This window comes from Bos javanicus, chromosome 4 (genome assembly GCF_032452875.1).
Source record: "Bos javanicus breed banteng chromosome 4, ARS-OSU_banteng_1.0, whole genome shotgun sequence".
In the NCBI taxonomy this organism is placed as follows: Eukaryota; Metazoa; Chordata; class Mammalia; order Artiodactyla; family Bovidae; genus Bos; species Bos javanicus.
The window spans coordinates 62,581,744-62,595,721 of NC_083871.1; the positions used below are offsets into that span (position 1 = coordinate 62,581,744).

The 13,978-nt window shown below is 33.9% G+C and overlaps 1 protein-coding gene across 2 annotated transcripts in view; it reads left to right on the plus strand.

The window, feature by feature from the left end:
- DPY19L2 (dpy-19 like 2) overlaps positions 1-13,978 on the plus strand; it is a 92,569-nt gene that overhangs the window by 48,879 nt on the left and 29,712 nt on the right. The window contains exons 12-15 of one of the 2 annotated variants that reach the window (XM_061414157.1): positions 3,672-3,731; positions 8,164-8,244; positions 10,188-10,289; positions 11,473-11,544. In XM_061414157.1, coding sequence (XP_061270141.1) covers positions 3,672-3,731; positions 8,164-8,244; positions 10,188-10,289; positions 11,473-11,544 — 315 coding nt within the window. The remainder of the gene's footprint in view (positions 1-3,671; positions 3,732-8,163; positions 8,245-10,187; positions 10,290-11,472; positions 11,545-13,978) is intronic. The other variant, XM_061414158.1, reaches the window with a different exon arrangement.

Here is a 13,978-nt window from a genome sequence, read left to right on the forward strand (position 1 = left end):
ACCTCTCTTTTTATGATCACAGCCTCCAGTGCTTAGTACCAGATTCATTAATTCAATAAGGATTGCAAAATGCTGATCTTCTAATCCCCCAGTTACAGTTTATATATGAAAAGTACATGTCTAAATCAGTGGAGTTGGGAGGAGCTAGAAAAATATTTGAAGAAATCATGACCAAAAATTTTCCAAATTTGATGAAAATTATGATCTTCTGGATGATTCAATGAATCTCAAGTACAAGAAACATAAAGCTATATAGTAAGGCATATTATCAGTTTGTTCAAAGTCAATGATAAAATCTTAAGAGCAGCAAGAGAAGTAAGACATATTAAATATAGAAGAACAAAGAGTAAGGATGTCAGAGTTTTCATAAGAAAAAAATACAAGCAATAAAACAGTCAAGCAACATCTTTAAAATACTTAAAAATGATATCTACAATTCTATATTCAGCAAACATGTCTTTCAAGAATGAAGGCAAAATAGAGTTTATGACCAGAAGTTTTACACTAAAAGAAATATTAAAGAAGGTCCTTCATATGAAAGGAATATATTATAATATTAGATATCAGTCTGGCTCTATGAAAGGCACTGGAAATGGTAGCTAAAGATTTTCTACCATTTGTGACAACATGGGTAGACCTGGACATAATACTCTGTGAAATAAATCAGACACAGAAAGGCAACTACTGTCTTTGCATTTGTGTCTCCTTTAATTTCTTTCAACAGTGTTTTCAGTGTATAAACCTTTCACCTCTTTGGTTATGTTTATCCTTACTATTTTATAATTTTTAGGCTATTGTGAATAGCATTATTTTCTTAATTTCCTTTTTAGATAGCTCAGTGTTAATGTATAGAAATACAACATAGTTTCTTTATTGAGTTTGTACCCTGCTACTTTGCAGAACTTATTAGTTCTAACACTGTGTGTGTGTATAGAATCTTTAGTGTCTTCCACATTTAAGATGATGCCATCTGTGAACAGAGATAATTTTACATTTTCCTTGTTCCTGATCTTAGAGGAAAGCTTTTAGTTTTTCACTATTGAGTATGTTGTTAGCAATGGGATTTTAAAATAAGATCTTAATTATGTTGAGATAATTTCCATTTAGTTTGTTGAGAGTTTTTATCATGAAAGGGCGTCAGATTTTATCAAATGTTTTTCTGCATTGATTGAAATGATTATGTGATTTTTATCCCTTGTTATGTTGAACCATCCTAGCATTGCAAAGATAATTATCACTTGACAATTGTGTGTGATCCTTTAATGTGATGTTAAATTTGGTTTGATAATATTTTGATAAGAACTTTTGCATCTGTGTTCATCTGGGATATTGGTCTATAGTTTCGTTTTGTTGTAGTGTCCTTGTCTAACTTTGGTATCAGAAACACGCTGACCTTATGCAATATGTTTGGAATTATTCCTTTCTATTCAGTTTTTTGGAAGGATTTGAGAAGGACTGACATTAGTTCTTGAAATATTTGGTAGAATTCACCAGTAAAGCCAACTGGTCCCGCTTTTCTTTTCTGAGAAATTTTTGAATGTGATTCAATATCCTTTCTAGTTATAGGTGTGATCAGAGTTTTTGTTCCTTCATGATTCTGTCTTGGTAGATTATATGCTTCTAGGAATAGATCCATTTTTTAATGATATAATACATTGACATTTAATTGTTCATAGTAGTCTCTTACTTATTTTGCTTGTTTTTAGTTGTTAAAGATGGGAAAGTAAATTTCTTCCCTGTTGTACCAACTTTGACCACAAGCAAAAGTTCCCTCTTGATTGATTTTAATTATTTTTGTGGTGAAAAGTACCATGTTTCTAGGAATAAGAAATATACATCTTATACTCAGAAAATACCACTCTCTCTCCTCCTTTCCACCTCATTCTCTCTACTTTTCTTTTTACCTTGGTCCTGCCTATTTCTTTTAAAAAAAAGTATTTATTTATTTGGCTGTGTTGGGTCCTAGGATCTTCATTGCATCATGTGGGATCTTTCATGGTGGCACACGGACTCTCCGTTTGTGGCGAGGGGGCCCAGCTGCTTTGAGGCGTGTGTGATCTTAGTTCCCCAACCAGGAATTGAACCTGCGTCCCATGCATTGCAGTATGGATTCTTAACCACAGGGACTTCACCAGGGAAGTCCCCTCCCTGTATCTTATAAGTGAGATAGCTCATTGGTTTTCTAGTTTACCCATTTACTTTTTTCTTTTTTGCACTAATAAATATTACATATATATTTTATCATAACCCCTCTTAATTACATGAAAGGTAGCATACTATAGTCTTTTGCATTTTTGATTTATCAGCCTATCCTGGGTATCACTTATTAACCTTTCCTGGATAGAGATCTTCAACCTTCCTTATAATTTCATAGTTAGTATTCCCTTCTGCATATTCTATAGATAATTTAAGCACTGTCCTATGTCTGGGCACTTGGTTTATTTCTTGTATTTTGCATTTACAAGCAATTTTGCATTGTATAATATGTTAAATTTATATTTTTCTGTTGTTGGAAGTTCAGGAAATCTGGTTCATCTTGGGCCAAATAGATGATACAAAATTCTCCTCCAGATCTAAATAATACACAGGCCTAAGATTTGTTTCTCATTGGAGCCTTTATTTTTCAATACCAACTTGAGAATAAACAAATACCTCCCTGTACATCTTTGTCAATTTAGACTGCTATAATAAAAATACCAGACTGGGTAGCTTTTGTAGAAATCTATTTCTTACAATTCTAAATGCTGGAATGTGCAAGATCAAGATGTCACCTGATTTAGTTCTTGGTAAGAGCTTTCTTTTTGATGTATAGACGGATATCTGCTTTGTCCTCCCATGATGGAGAAAGGGATTTTCTTTGTTATGTCTCTTCTTAGAAAGACATTAAGCCCATTTATGAAGTTCCCACTTTCATAATGTTATATAATTACCTCACAAAGTTTCCACATCTAAATATGTTGCATTTGAGATTATCATTTCAACATACGGATTTGTACAGGGATATAAATATTTAGTTGATAGCACCAAGGATCCCAGGGATTTTGAGGATCCCTGGGATCTCAAAATGTCTGCACGAGTCTTAATTAGCCTTACATAGCTTCAAGTCAATTCTGCTGCCCTCCCTTTTAATATAAGCTCACATTTGTAACACTGTAACTCTGGCCTACAGACCTCCTTAAAAACTGTCATAGGTTCTCTCCTAATTAATGGTTTAGTTTTTAAAAATCACCTCCTTTCCTTGGCACCTGATAAGTACCTTTTCTTTCTTATAAATTCAGTTAGACATATTTTTTAACATTTTAAAATATGTGGGAGTTTGGAGAGGAAGAATTCTCCTTTTGCTGGGTAACTTATGTGTACACTTGCATGGAATGTACCTTTCCCACACTATCTGCCTCCTCAGAGGAGTTTTCGTACATAAAACATCCCAAGTAACTCAGTGAGGAATTAACTTGATCCTAGAGTCAACTTTTTGGCACAGAAAGCATTTGGCTCTTACACCCCCCAAAATTTTCCATGTTCAAATTCAGAAAAATCAACAATGAAGGAAAATGTCTGGTGATAACCAAGGTAGAAGGGGTTGGCTGCATGATTTTTGAAATGTATCATTCATATAAAATATAAATGTTAATTTTATTTAATTATTTTATTTTATATCATATGCATTTTAGGTGATAATTCTAAAGAGAAATAAAATTCAAAGATTTGGAGTATCTGAACTCCACTTTTGGGTAAGGTTCAACATTTTTACCACAATTTCTTCAAATCCTTCTTTATTTCTATAAACTGAATACAAATAATGGACTTTAAGAATTGAATGATTTATAGTTAATAAATATTAAGCTACTTTCACAAGGTGGGAAATAGTCCTTAGCAACATCTGCAAGTCCTTTTCAAGAAGTTAGTTCATTTATTTCAGCACTACTCTCAGGCCTTTCTTCTTTACTTTTCATTCTGCTATACCCCTACTACCTTGCTTTTAATTTTTTTTTTCTATTTGCTTTGAGTTTTTTTTTTTCTTTAGATTTAGTAACCTTCTCTTCAACATAACTCAATCTGTAGTTCTGTCCCTGCTGTCCATGTTTGTTTTTTCTGCATTTATTCATCATCAATCTTTCCTTCATCTTCCATCTTTAGATTCTTATTATCTTTGTCTTTTTAATATTTTCCTTACAATCTCACAGTTCCTTTGTAATTTCAACTCAGCCATTACCTGATCTTTGTTTCACTTGTTCCCAAATGTACACATGAGTGGCCCAGGTCACCTTTGTACTTGTGTGTTATGTTACAAAGTAAAGTAAGTATTTTATTAGGTAGGTGTTGCAATGACTTAATTCTTATAATATCAGGCAGATAACATTCTTTTACTCTGGGTCTTTAATGTACTCTTTCTAAAAAATAAAATCTGCCATATAGAAGAACTGTGTGATTACATATTATATATTGTTACGGTAAAACTGGAAAATATAAGGTAAATATCTACTCAGAATACAAATAAACAAAATGGGATGAGTTGCCAGTTTTTCATTACTGGAAGCATTCTTCCACAACCATGATGAAAATGTACTTAAGTTATTGAATCACATTACTTTTCTAATGTGTGATATATGAGTTTATTTTATTTTAGAAAAATTGGCAATGCCTGTTTTTTAAGAGATTAAACCAAGAAATCAAAAGAAAATTTAAAGATTTTTATTTAATAATTGAACTCAAAAGAAAAGCAAAGTTTTAATTACAAATTATTGTAAAATGACAGCAAGTCAGCAGTGCCTGTGGATATTTAGGGAATTCTGCCAACATTGTGCTCAGAGGAAAGTTTATTGTCTTGTATATTTCCAATTTTAGATCAGAAAGAATAAAAAGCTTTCAACTCAAGAATTTCAAAGAAATAAAACTCTGAATGAGGGAAAAGTTAAGATATTATGAATATTCAGCTTCAGTTCAGTTCAGTTCAGTGGCTCAGTCATGTCCGACTCTTTGCGACCCCATGAATCGCAGCATGCCAGGCCTCCCTGTCTATCACCAACTCCCGGAGTTCACTCAGTCTCATATCCATCTAGTCAATGATGCCATCCAGCCATCTCATCCTCTGTCGTCCCCTTCTCCTCCTGCCCCCAATCCCTCCCAGCATCACAGTCTTTTCCAATGAGTCAAATCTTCGCATGAGGTAGCCAAAGTATTGGAGTTTCAGCTTTAGCATCATTCCTTCCAAAGAACATCCAGGGCTGATCTCCTTTAGGATGGACTGGTTGGATCTCCTGCAGTCCAAGGGACTCTCAAGAGTCTTCTCCAACACCACAGTTCAAAAGCATCAATTCTTCGGTTCTCAGCCTTCTTCACAGTCCAACTCTCACATCCATCCATGACCACAGGAAAAACCATAGCCTTGACTAGACGGACTTTTGTTGGCAAAGTAATGTCTCTGCTTTTGAATATGCTATCTAGGTTGGTCATAACTTTCCTTCCAAGGAGTAAGCGTCTTTTAATTTCATGGCTGCAGTCACCATCTGCCGTGATTTTGGAAAACATACAGCTTATATGTATGTTTTTAAACTGATATAATTAATACCACCAATCTCTTGCAAAAGGGAGAAATGAACCACCATAGTCATCTAAACAGCTATATGGCTAATTTTTTTTGAAAAGAGTAAAAGAAAAGGCAAAACTGTTTTGAACTGACACTTTTTTTTTTTTTACGAAAACATCTATTTTATTACTCGAAGTAATTCTTACATGCCTGTGGAATAAAGATTATGTTGCATATCTTATTCTGTCATAATTGGGAAATTTGAAAACAAGGAAATCCTTATGTTTTTGAATTGAATGATAGTAAAACAATGTATAGGAAAATTGTCACTTATGAGTGATCAAACCCTAATTTTAATATTCTTTACCATCATATGGTAAGTTGGAAGAAAGACTCTTTTTCCCCTTGCTAGGTACTAGGTATTCTCTATTTTTCGCTTCTGTGTATCTTTAGCAAAGATAAGTATTTATGACATAAAGCCTAAACAAGTACTTTTAGGCCTAAGTAATTCACTTACAGTTTTCCTCAATAGGAACAAACTCAGTGCTTAATGGGAGACCTCAGTTTTTAGTTGCAATGTAAATATTGAATTGAGCTTATGCTGAAATTTACTCAAAACCCAAGGGGAACTCTGTGTGTATCATAAGGAATGTAAATCCTTACAAAAAGGAAAACAAAATTTTATTGGTAATCTAAAGCTCAACATTCAGGAAACTAAGATCATGGCATCTTGTCCCATCACTTCATGGGAAATAGATGGGGAAACAGTGAAAACAGTGTCAGATTTTATTTTTTGGGTTCCAAAATCACTGCAGATGGTGATTACAGCCATGAAATTAAAAGACGCTTACTCCTTGGAAGGAAAGTTGTGACCAACATAGATAGCATATTGAAAAGTAGAGGTATTACTTTGCCAACAAAGGTCCGTCTAGTCAAGGCTGTGGTTTTTCCAGTGGTCATGTATGGATGTGAGAGTTGGACTGTGAAGAAAGCTGAGCACCGAAGAATTGATGCTTTTGAACTGTGGTGTTGGAGAAGACTCTTGAGAGTCCCTTGGACTGCAAGGAGATCCAACCAGTCCATTCTGAAGGAGATCAGTCCTGGGTGTTCATTGGAAGGACTGATGCTAAAGCTGAAACGCCAATACTTTGGCCACCTCATGCGAAGAATTGACTCATTGGAAAAGACTCTGATGCTGGGAGGCATTGGGGGCAGGAGGAGAAGGGGACGACAGAGGATGAGATGGCTGGATGGCATCACCGACTCGATGGACATGAGTTTGAGTGAACTCTGGGAGTTGGTGATGTACAGGGAGGCCTGGTGTGCTGCGATTCATGGGATCACAAAGAGTCGGACACGACTGAGCTACTGAACTGAACTGAAGGTCAGGCATGAACAGTATGGTTAAGCCTAGGTTTACTCATGAACACTCAGGGAGACCTGGGCTGGGTTGGGAAGATCTCCTGGAGAAGGAAATGGCAACCCACTCCAGTGTTCTTGCCTGAAAATCCCATGGACAGAGGAACCTGGTAGGCTATAGTCTATGGGGTCGCAAAGAATTAGACACGACTGAGCAACTTCACTTTCAACTTCGCTTTACTCATGAACATAGATTTTTAAATTCCATATATACTAAAAATGACTCCATGGATCTAAAATACAAAAGAAAAGATTAGCAACCCAAAAGTAGCCATATGCATGTGTATGTGTATGTATATATGTATATATGTCATGAAACTGAGTGAATCCAAAGTAGGATAAAGCTAACAAAATCCATGTTAAGGCACAATCATAAACTGCTGCAAACTAAAGGCAAAAAAAAAGTTTTGAAAACAGGGAGAAATGGGATATTACCTTTAGGCCCAAACAGATTTCAATCACACCAGACTTCTTTTCTATAACTATGGGAGCCAGAAGGATGTGGCACAGCATTTGAAAAATGCTGGAAAGAATTGTGAATGATAATTTACATATACAGTGAAAGTGTCTTTTTGAAATGAAGAGGAAGTAAAACGTATTCTCAGATGAAGGAAAACTAAGAATTTGTTTTTAGCAGAGCAACCCTTAAATGGAAGTCCTTGAAGCAGGAAGTAAATGATGAGAGAAAGAATCTTAGAACATTCAGAAGAAATAAAGGACAACAAAATGGATACACATAGGTGTAAATATAATTGACTATTTTTCTTTTGAGTATTTCCTTTCACGTGTTTCCTTTTAATTTTGTTGTTTTTTTTATCTAGATGTTTGAGTCAGGCTTTTCATTTATTTTTACTCTAATTTTTACAAACTTTTTATTTTGCATTGGGATATAGCTGATTAAGAGTGTTGTGATAGTTTCAGTGGAACAGCAAAGGGACTCTGCCATACATATACATGTATCCATTCTCCCCCATTATTTTATTGATAAAAGTTTTTGAGGACATGCATTTTCTTCTGATCACTGTATTACATACATTCCTTAGTTTCTAGTATTTTCATTACCTTATTTAAAAAAAATTTTTTTTTTTATTTAAAAATTCTTCAAGTTTGTGTTTCCCTTTCACTTAGGACTTGTTATTAGAATGTTTGTTATTAATAATTTCCAAGAGAAAGAGCTTTTTAGTCTTCTGACTTCATCTATTTTGTTTATTTTCTAGGTAATTCAAGGTAGTGCTTGGTTTTTTGGAACAATCATTTTGAAATTTCTGACATCTAAAATTCTAGGTGTTTCAGACCATGTAAGTACTTTCTAGTCAGAACATTAAGAGTTCTGTAAATGCATAGTTGGAGAAGACTTTGAAACCATCTATTTTAAAATGAAACCTCTATATTTTATGGAGGCTGAGTACCTTCTTCAAAGTCCCAAGCTGGTTATTGGCAGAGTCAGTACTAAAATCCTGTAGATTTTTTTCAGCCCACTAAGAAAAAAGTACATTAATGAATGGTGACTAAACCTTCTTGGAAAAATTATGTTAAATAGTTGGTTATATTTTGGTTAAAATACAAATAATTTGTTTAGCAAGTTATTGATTCATTATAAATGTAAATATGAACAGTCTGTCCTCAACTTTGAAGTATAGAACTCAAAGTTTTATTTATAATTAGACACTAAAGGTGTGATTTGATATCTTTAAAATTTTTCTTATATAAAGAATATGATAAAAATTCTGTATCTTTTCATCTTCTAGAACATATATGGACCACATCCCTAATGTACAGTGTTTCTGTCTGTTTTAAGGCTCATGCCTCAAATAATGGCTGTTTTCAAAGATAAATTCCTATCAGCTAATTTGTTTAGGGAATAGAAAGCAGTGCATGAATTTAACTTTTGATTTTTAGCACTTTCTGTTTGGATAGAAGATAGATGAGTGTTTCATGCAATAATCTACCCTGAAATTTACCATATCAAGTACTCTCCAGTTAGAACCCTGTCTGCTGATGAAATTGCTTCAAACTTAACAAGGGATTATCATAGTTAACTCTCTTAAAATGACAAGTGCTATCGTTATCCAGTACAATTGGCCCTATTAATGGTAAATGAAATTTCAAAATATAAGGATTTGTCATTTACTATTAGCTCTGCATTATGGTTTATTAGGTTTATTTGTCATTCTTAAATTTTTATTCTTTAGGGGATGTATATTTTATGGTAAACTTTATTTAGGCATCTCAAGTTACTATTAAGTTGATCTGTGATTTTCTTTCTTGACTTGCCCTACATTGTCACTCAACTCTTTACAAATCCTAAAACATACACACACACATACACCCTTGGTATTCTTAAGTGACTTCTATGTGACAACTGTGAGAAAGACTTGAAACTAAAGTGGCTTGGTTAAATTATCATTAGTCACCAGCCCTACTCTAAATTGGAAAAATAAAGTTTAACTGTAAAGTATGTTTGGTACTGGTAGATAATGCAATAATGAGTAATTGAAAACCATAATCATCGAAGTTGATATAAATAATTTATGTTCTTGTAAAGTAATTTGAATTACTGCTTTGCATACCAGATATTTTTCTTACCTTCTAAGGATGCAGCGTAAAAATAATTGTCTCACCAAAGTAAATAATAAATGATCAGTAGAAAATAGTTCTACATTGGATTTAGTTGATGGTATTTATTTTAAAGGCCTTCCAGACCAAGTAACTAAATCAGAGTGGTATGTATAGTTGTTGTAATTCTCTTGAAGAATAGCTTCGTTGTTAATGGCTTCAATGTATGTCTGAAAAATTCAAGAAGCACCAAAAAATTGTCCTTAATGTATGAGGCTTTGTGAAAATGACAACACACAGAAAATTTGTTAATGATTTACAATATGTGGTAAAAGGGGTTAACATGAAATGTTTTGTTCTTGATAAATGATCTGATCATAAAATTTCATGGTCAACTGCATGGTGGTTTGTGCCCAGCAAATGTTGATTTTAGCTCATTCTTTATATTATCATCTTATTTACTTATTTTTCCTGACTTCTTTTTCCTTTTCATTTCTCTTGATATTTCTATTTTTTTTCAATTTTTTTCATAACTCAGCACATAATGGGGTTCACTGTATTTTTTGTTTTCTTGAAGGGGCATCCATGTACCATGGATATATCTTCTCTGTAGACATTATTACTGCTGCAGCAAATCAATTATTATTAACTATAATTATTTTTATAATTTTAATTTTTCTTCCAGATTCGCCTGAGTGACCTTATTGCCGCCAGAATCTTAAGATATACAGATTTTGATACCTTAATTTACACCTGTGCTCCTGAATTTGACTTCATGGAAACAGCGGTATGAATGATTCTTTTATTTTTTTCCTCTACAGGTATGATGAGTTCTTGCTCTTAAGTTTCTCTTTAATCTGAAACTCAAAAATTTTATTTAGAAACACCCAGTTTATTTATTCTTATCATTTTTTATGATAACTTTTGCTAATAATATGGCCATTCTCATCTAGTTTCGTACATGTAAAATCAGTAAACAGTGGCCCCTACCAGGGCAAGTGCACAGGATGTGACCTATGGTCAATTACTATTATTGCAGTTCAGTTACTTTTCATAATCTAGGTCAGTTGGAGGTATGAGAGCCTTCAGGAAAAATAAACCCAAATTACTGTTTTATTTTTTAAAAATTCAATTTTCTTTCACTTAATATCTCAAATATTACAAAATTTTATAATAAAATGTTGCCAAGTAAATATGCTAGTAATCATATATTATTCTCCTGTCAAATCAGTCATACATTCATTCAAAAACAATTATTGACCATTAATTATCTATGAGGCAGTTTGTAATAGGACTACAAAGAGTTAAATAACTTGGTTCCTGCCTTTAAGAAATATATCGTGTAGTTAAGTGGTAAATCACTCCCTATCACAACTCATGAGAATTATTTAGCTGCTGCTTTTGTTTCAGTATTTATTTATACTTACAGTAATTACTTTGGAGAAGGCAATGGCACCTCACTCCAGTACTCTTGCCTGGAAAATCCCATGGACGGAGGAGCCTGGTGGGCTGCTGTCTATGGGGTCGCACAGAGTCGGACACGACTGAAGTGACTTAGCAAGCACAGTAATTACTTAGTCTTTCTCCCTTGTTAGTCCTATAGTTTCACAAATGAAAATAATAGAAACTTAAAGCCCAGGAGATGATAATCTAGGGCCCAGGGATCAATAAACACACATTTTAAAACTTACTATTATATAAATAAAGGAAATAAAACTCGAGAAAGGAAAAAATAATATCCATAGCTAATTTTGCTTTAATAGTTTTTATCATTATAATTTTTGATATATTTGTGCAACTCATTATAATTTTGATTCTTATGTTAGAATATGAAACTTGATAATATATATTCTGTTAATGACAAAGATATCTTTTACCTTTAAGAAATCTCATTGTGACAATTTGACATAGACTTTTATAGTAGTATAAACTTTAATAAAAAATGTTTGGAATAATTTGCTATATTTCAGACGCCAGTGCGATATTCAAAGACATTACTGCTTCCAATTGTTGTGGTGATTACTTATGTTATCTTTAAAAAGGTATTTAAAAATTTTTTTTTACTTGCTTTTGGGTTTAAGACAAGGACTTAGGTTAGTGCTAATAGCTCAGAATTCTGTCTTACTTTTAGGATGACTCTTCCCCTCCCTGAAACCTTTTTTTATTCAGATTTTTCTTTATCTCACTTTATATGGAGTTTTTAATTTTATTTATTCTTTCAAAAGAAGCGTGTCAGTTACCCACTGTCTGGTAAGAACTATGTTAACACTGTAGGTACGCTGGGGTGAATAAGACAAGTCCACCCTCTCTGGAAACTCACAGTCTGATCCAGTGGGAACAATAAACAAAGAATTTCCCAAATGATTAGATAATTGCAATTGTTATTAGTACTAAAAAAGAAAAGTAGAATACATTTTCAGTATCTTTCAAAATAAGACACATTCGAAGAAGTCTTCATCCATTTTGAAACATGAATAGAAATTTGTATAGCCATTAAAATATCATTCTCTACTGTTCACTGTTTTCACACACAAAAAAGATAGTATTATCACCATAGAAAAGCTAGTGTTTAAAATACTACTGGAAGATTTTCTTGGTCTGGGAGTAGTTTATCTGAAAGCCTGGTTAAAGACAGTGGGTCCTCAGTTTTTTAGCAATTTTGAACCGTCTTTATTTATATCATTGAAAAATTGCCCTGCCTTTAGTCAGTAGGTGTTTTATGCTTTTAAGCAGATAGCAGTAACATTATTTCTCTACTGTCACAGCAAGTTGTCTCTACTTCAGCTGGTTCTGTTGAAGTCAGTATTCTATATTTAAAGTCAAATTGCCTATCTTTCTATGTAGTTTCAGTTCCCGCATTTCTTATTATTTTGTTTTCACATCGAAGATGACTAATTTATGAGTGAGAAAGACATTCCCTCTGCATCTGTGCTGCTTCACCCCTGGTCTAGTTCCCTAGGCACCACTTGGAAAGTGTCAGGATAGACAGAGGTGATGAGAGGGAGTGAGTAAACCGCACACAAGTTTGCTGCTCTCCCTTGCTTTGACCCTGCTTAGCTCGAGTCGAGATTAGCCAATTTCTCTATTCCATCATGTCAGCTTCTGTTACTCTTATGAGGTCCCACTTGGAAGTACTAATGCAAGAATTAACTATTCAGTGGGGGAAATATCCAGCACAGGAGAAAATGACAGCTAGATCTACTATTAACTATTTTAAAAATAAAGATATAAAGCCTCATAAATGTAATACTAGCCCCCAAACATACCACAGCTCAAACCATGTTTGTGCAGTAGCCGGCATGCAGACACACGTATCCCCAGACATATACACAGACATAACCATCTCCACACGTATACACATATATACACATACACAGACATAACATCCCCACACGTATACACAGACATAACCATCCCTGCAGCCATTAAAGCTTAACTCCACTTTTGCATCCACATAAATGCCTCAGTCTTTATTTGTCCTGTTATGGCTTATTTTCCACATCAGGGATACTTCTGATGTTCATTTAACTTTTCACTTGTGTGAAATCTCTTCTGGGAAGGAAAGGAGCAAGACATGTGTAGTATGATTCTACCATGACACTACTGAATCTTAGACTCCTATAAATGCGTGTGTTCTGTTGTCTGTACCTTTGAATAGGCTTTTGCTTGTCACAAGGAGTGTAATCTCATTTTTGTTATTTGAAACATTCTTCCTTGCAGGATGCTCTTGGATCAATGAGAGAAGTTAAAAATTCTAAACTTAGATTTAACATTTGAGTCCAAATTTTATTATGTATTTTTTCAATGTTTATCTGTGAGTTATAAGCCACATATCATGCAGAGTACAAAATTTTAAGTTCTTGTAAATTTCTTGTCTATAAATGCTGCTGAAACCTCTTTGGCCAACGTTAGCTTCATACTCATCTTTACTCCTCCCTCTCTCATCATTAGCTGATACATCTTGATAAGTGCTCTTAAGCCTTCTGTAGCAGTCACTTCAGGCTGAGGTAGACCAGGGAAGCAGGTATGCCACAGCTAATTTTATAATAATCAAGAGTTTGAGGTAGGAATATAGTCTTTGTAGACAGAGATAGAGAGAGAGTCCTAATTTCTTAGAAGTTTGACATAGCCTCTGAAATACCTGGAGAAACCTGCCTCCTTTGTGGAAACCAGTCCCCCAACTACAGCTCACTTGCATCTAGTAAAATATAAATTTAAACTCCAGTCAGAAGTTACCCATGTATAAACCTTAGAATTTTAGACCCGAAAGATTTACTCTAGTACCTTTTATTTTCATAGAAAAGGAGGTTACAACTTCAAGATACTGCTTTCCTAAGGCAGAGCTGGAACTACATTGTTCCCAAGGACTTGTTTTAACAACAAAAATACTTCTTTCTAGTAGGGATGTCTTTGTTAATGAATCAGGGCATTTTAAATACCACTTAATTCCTTAGACATTTCATCAATTTGATTCTG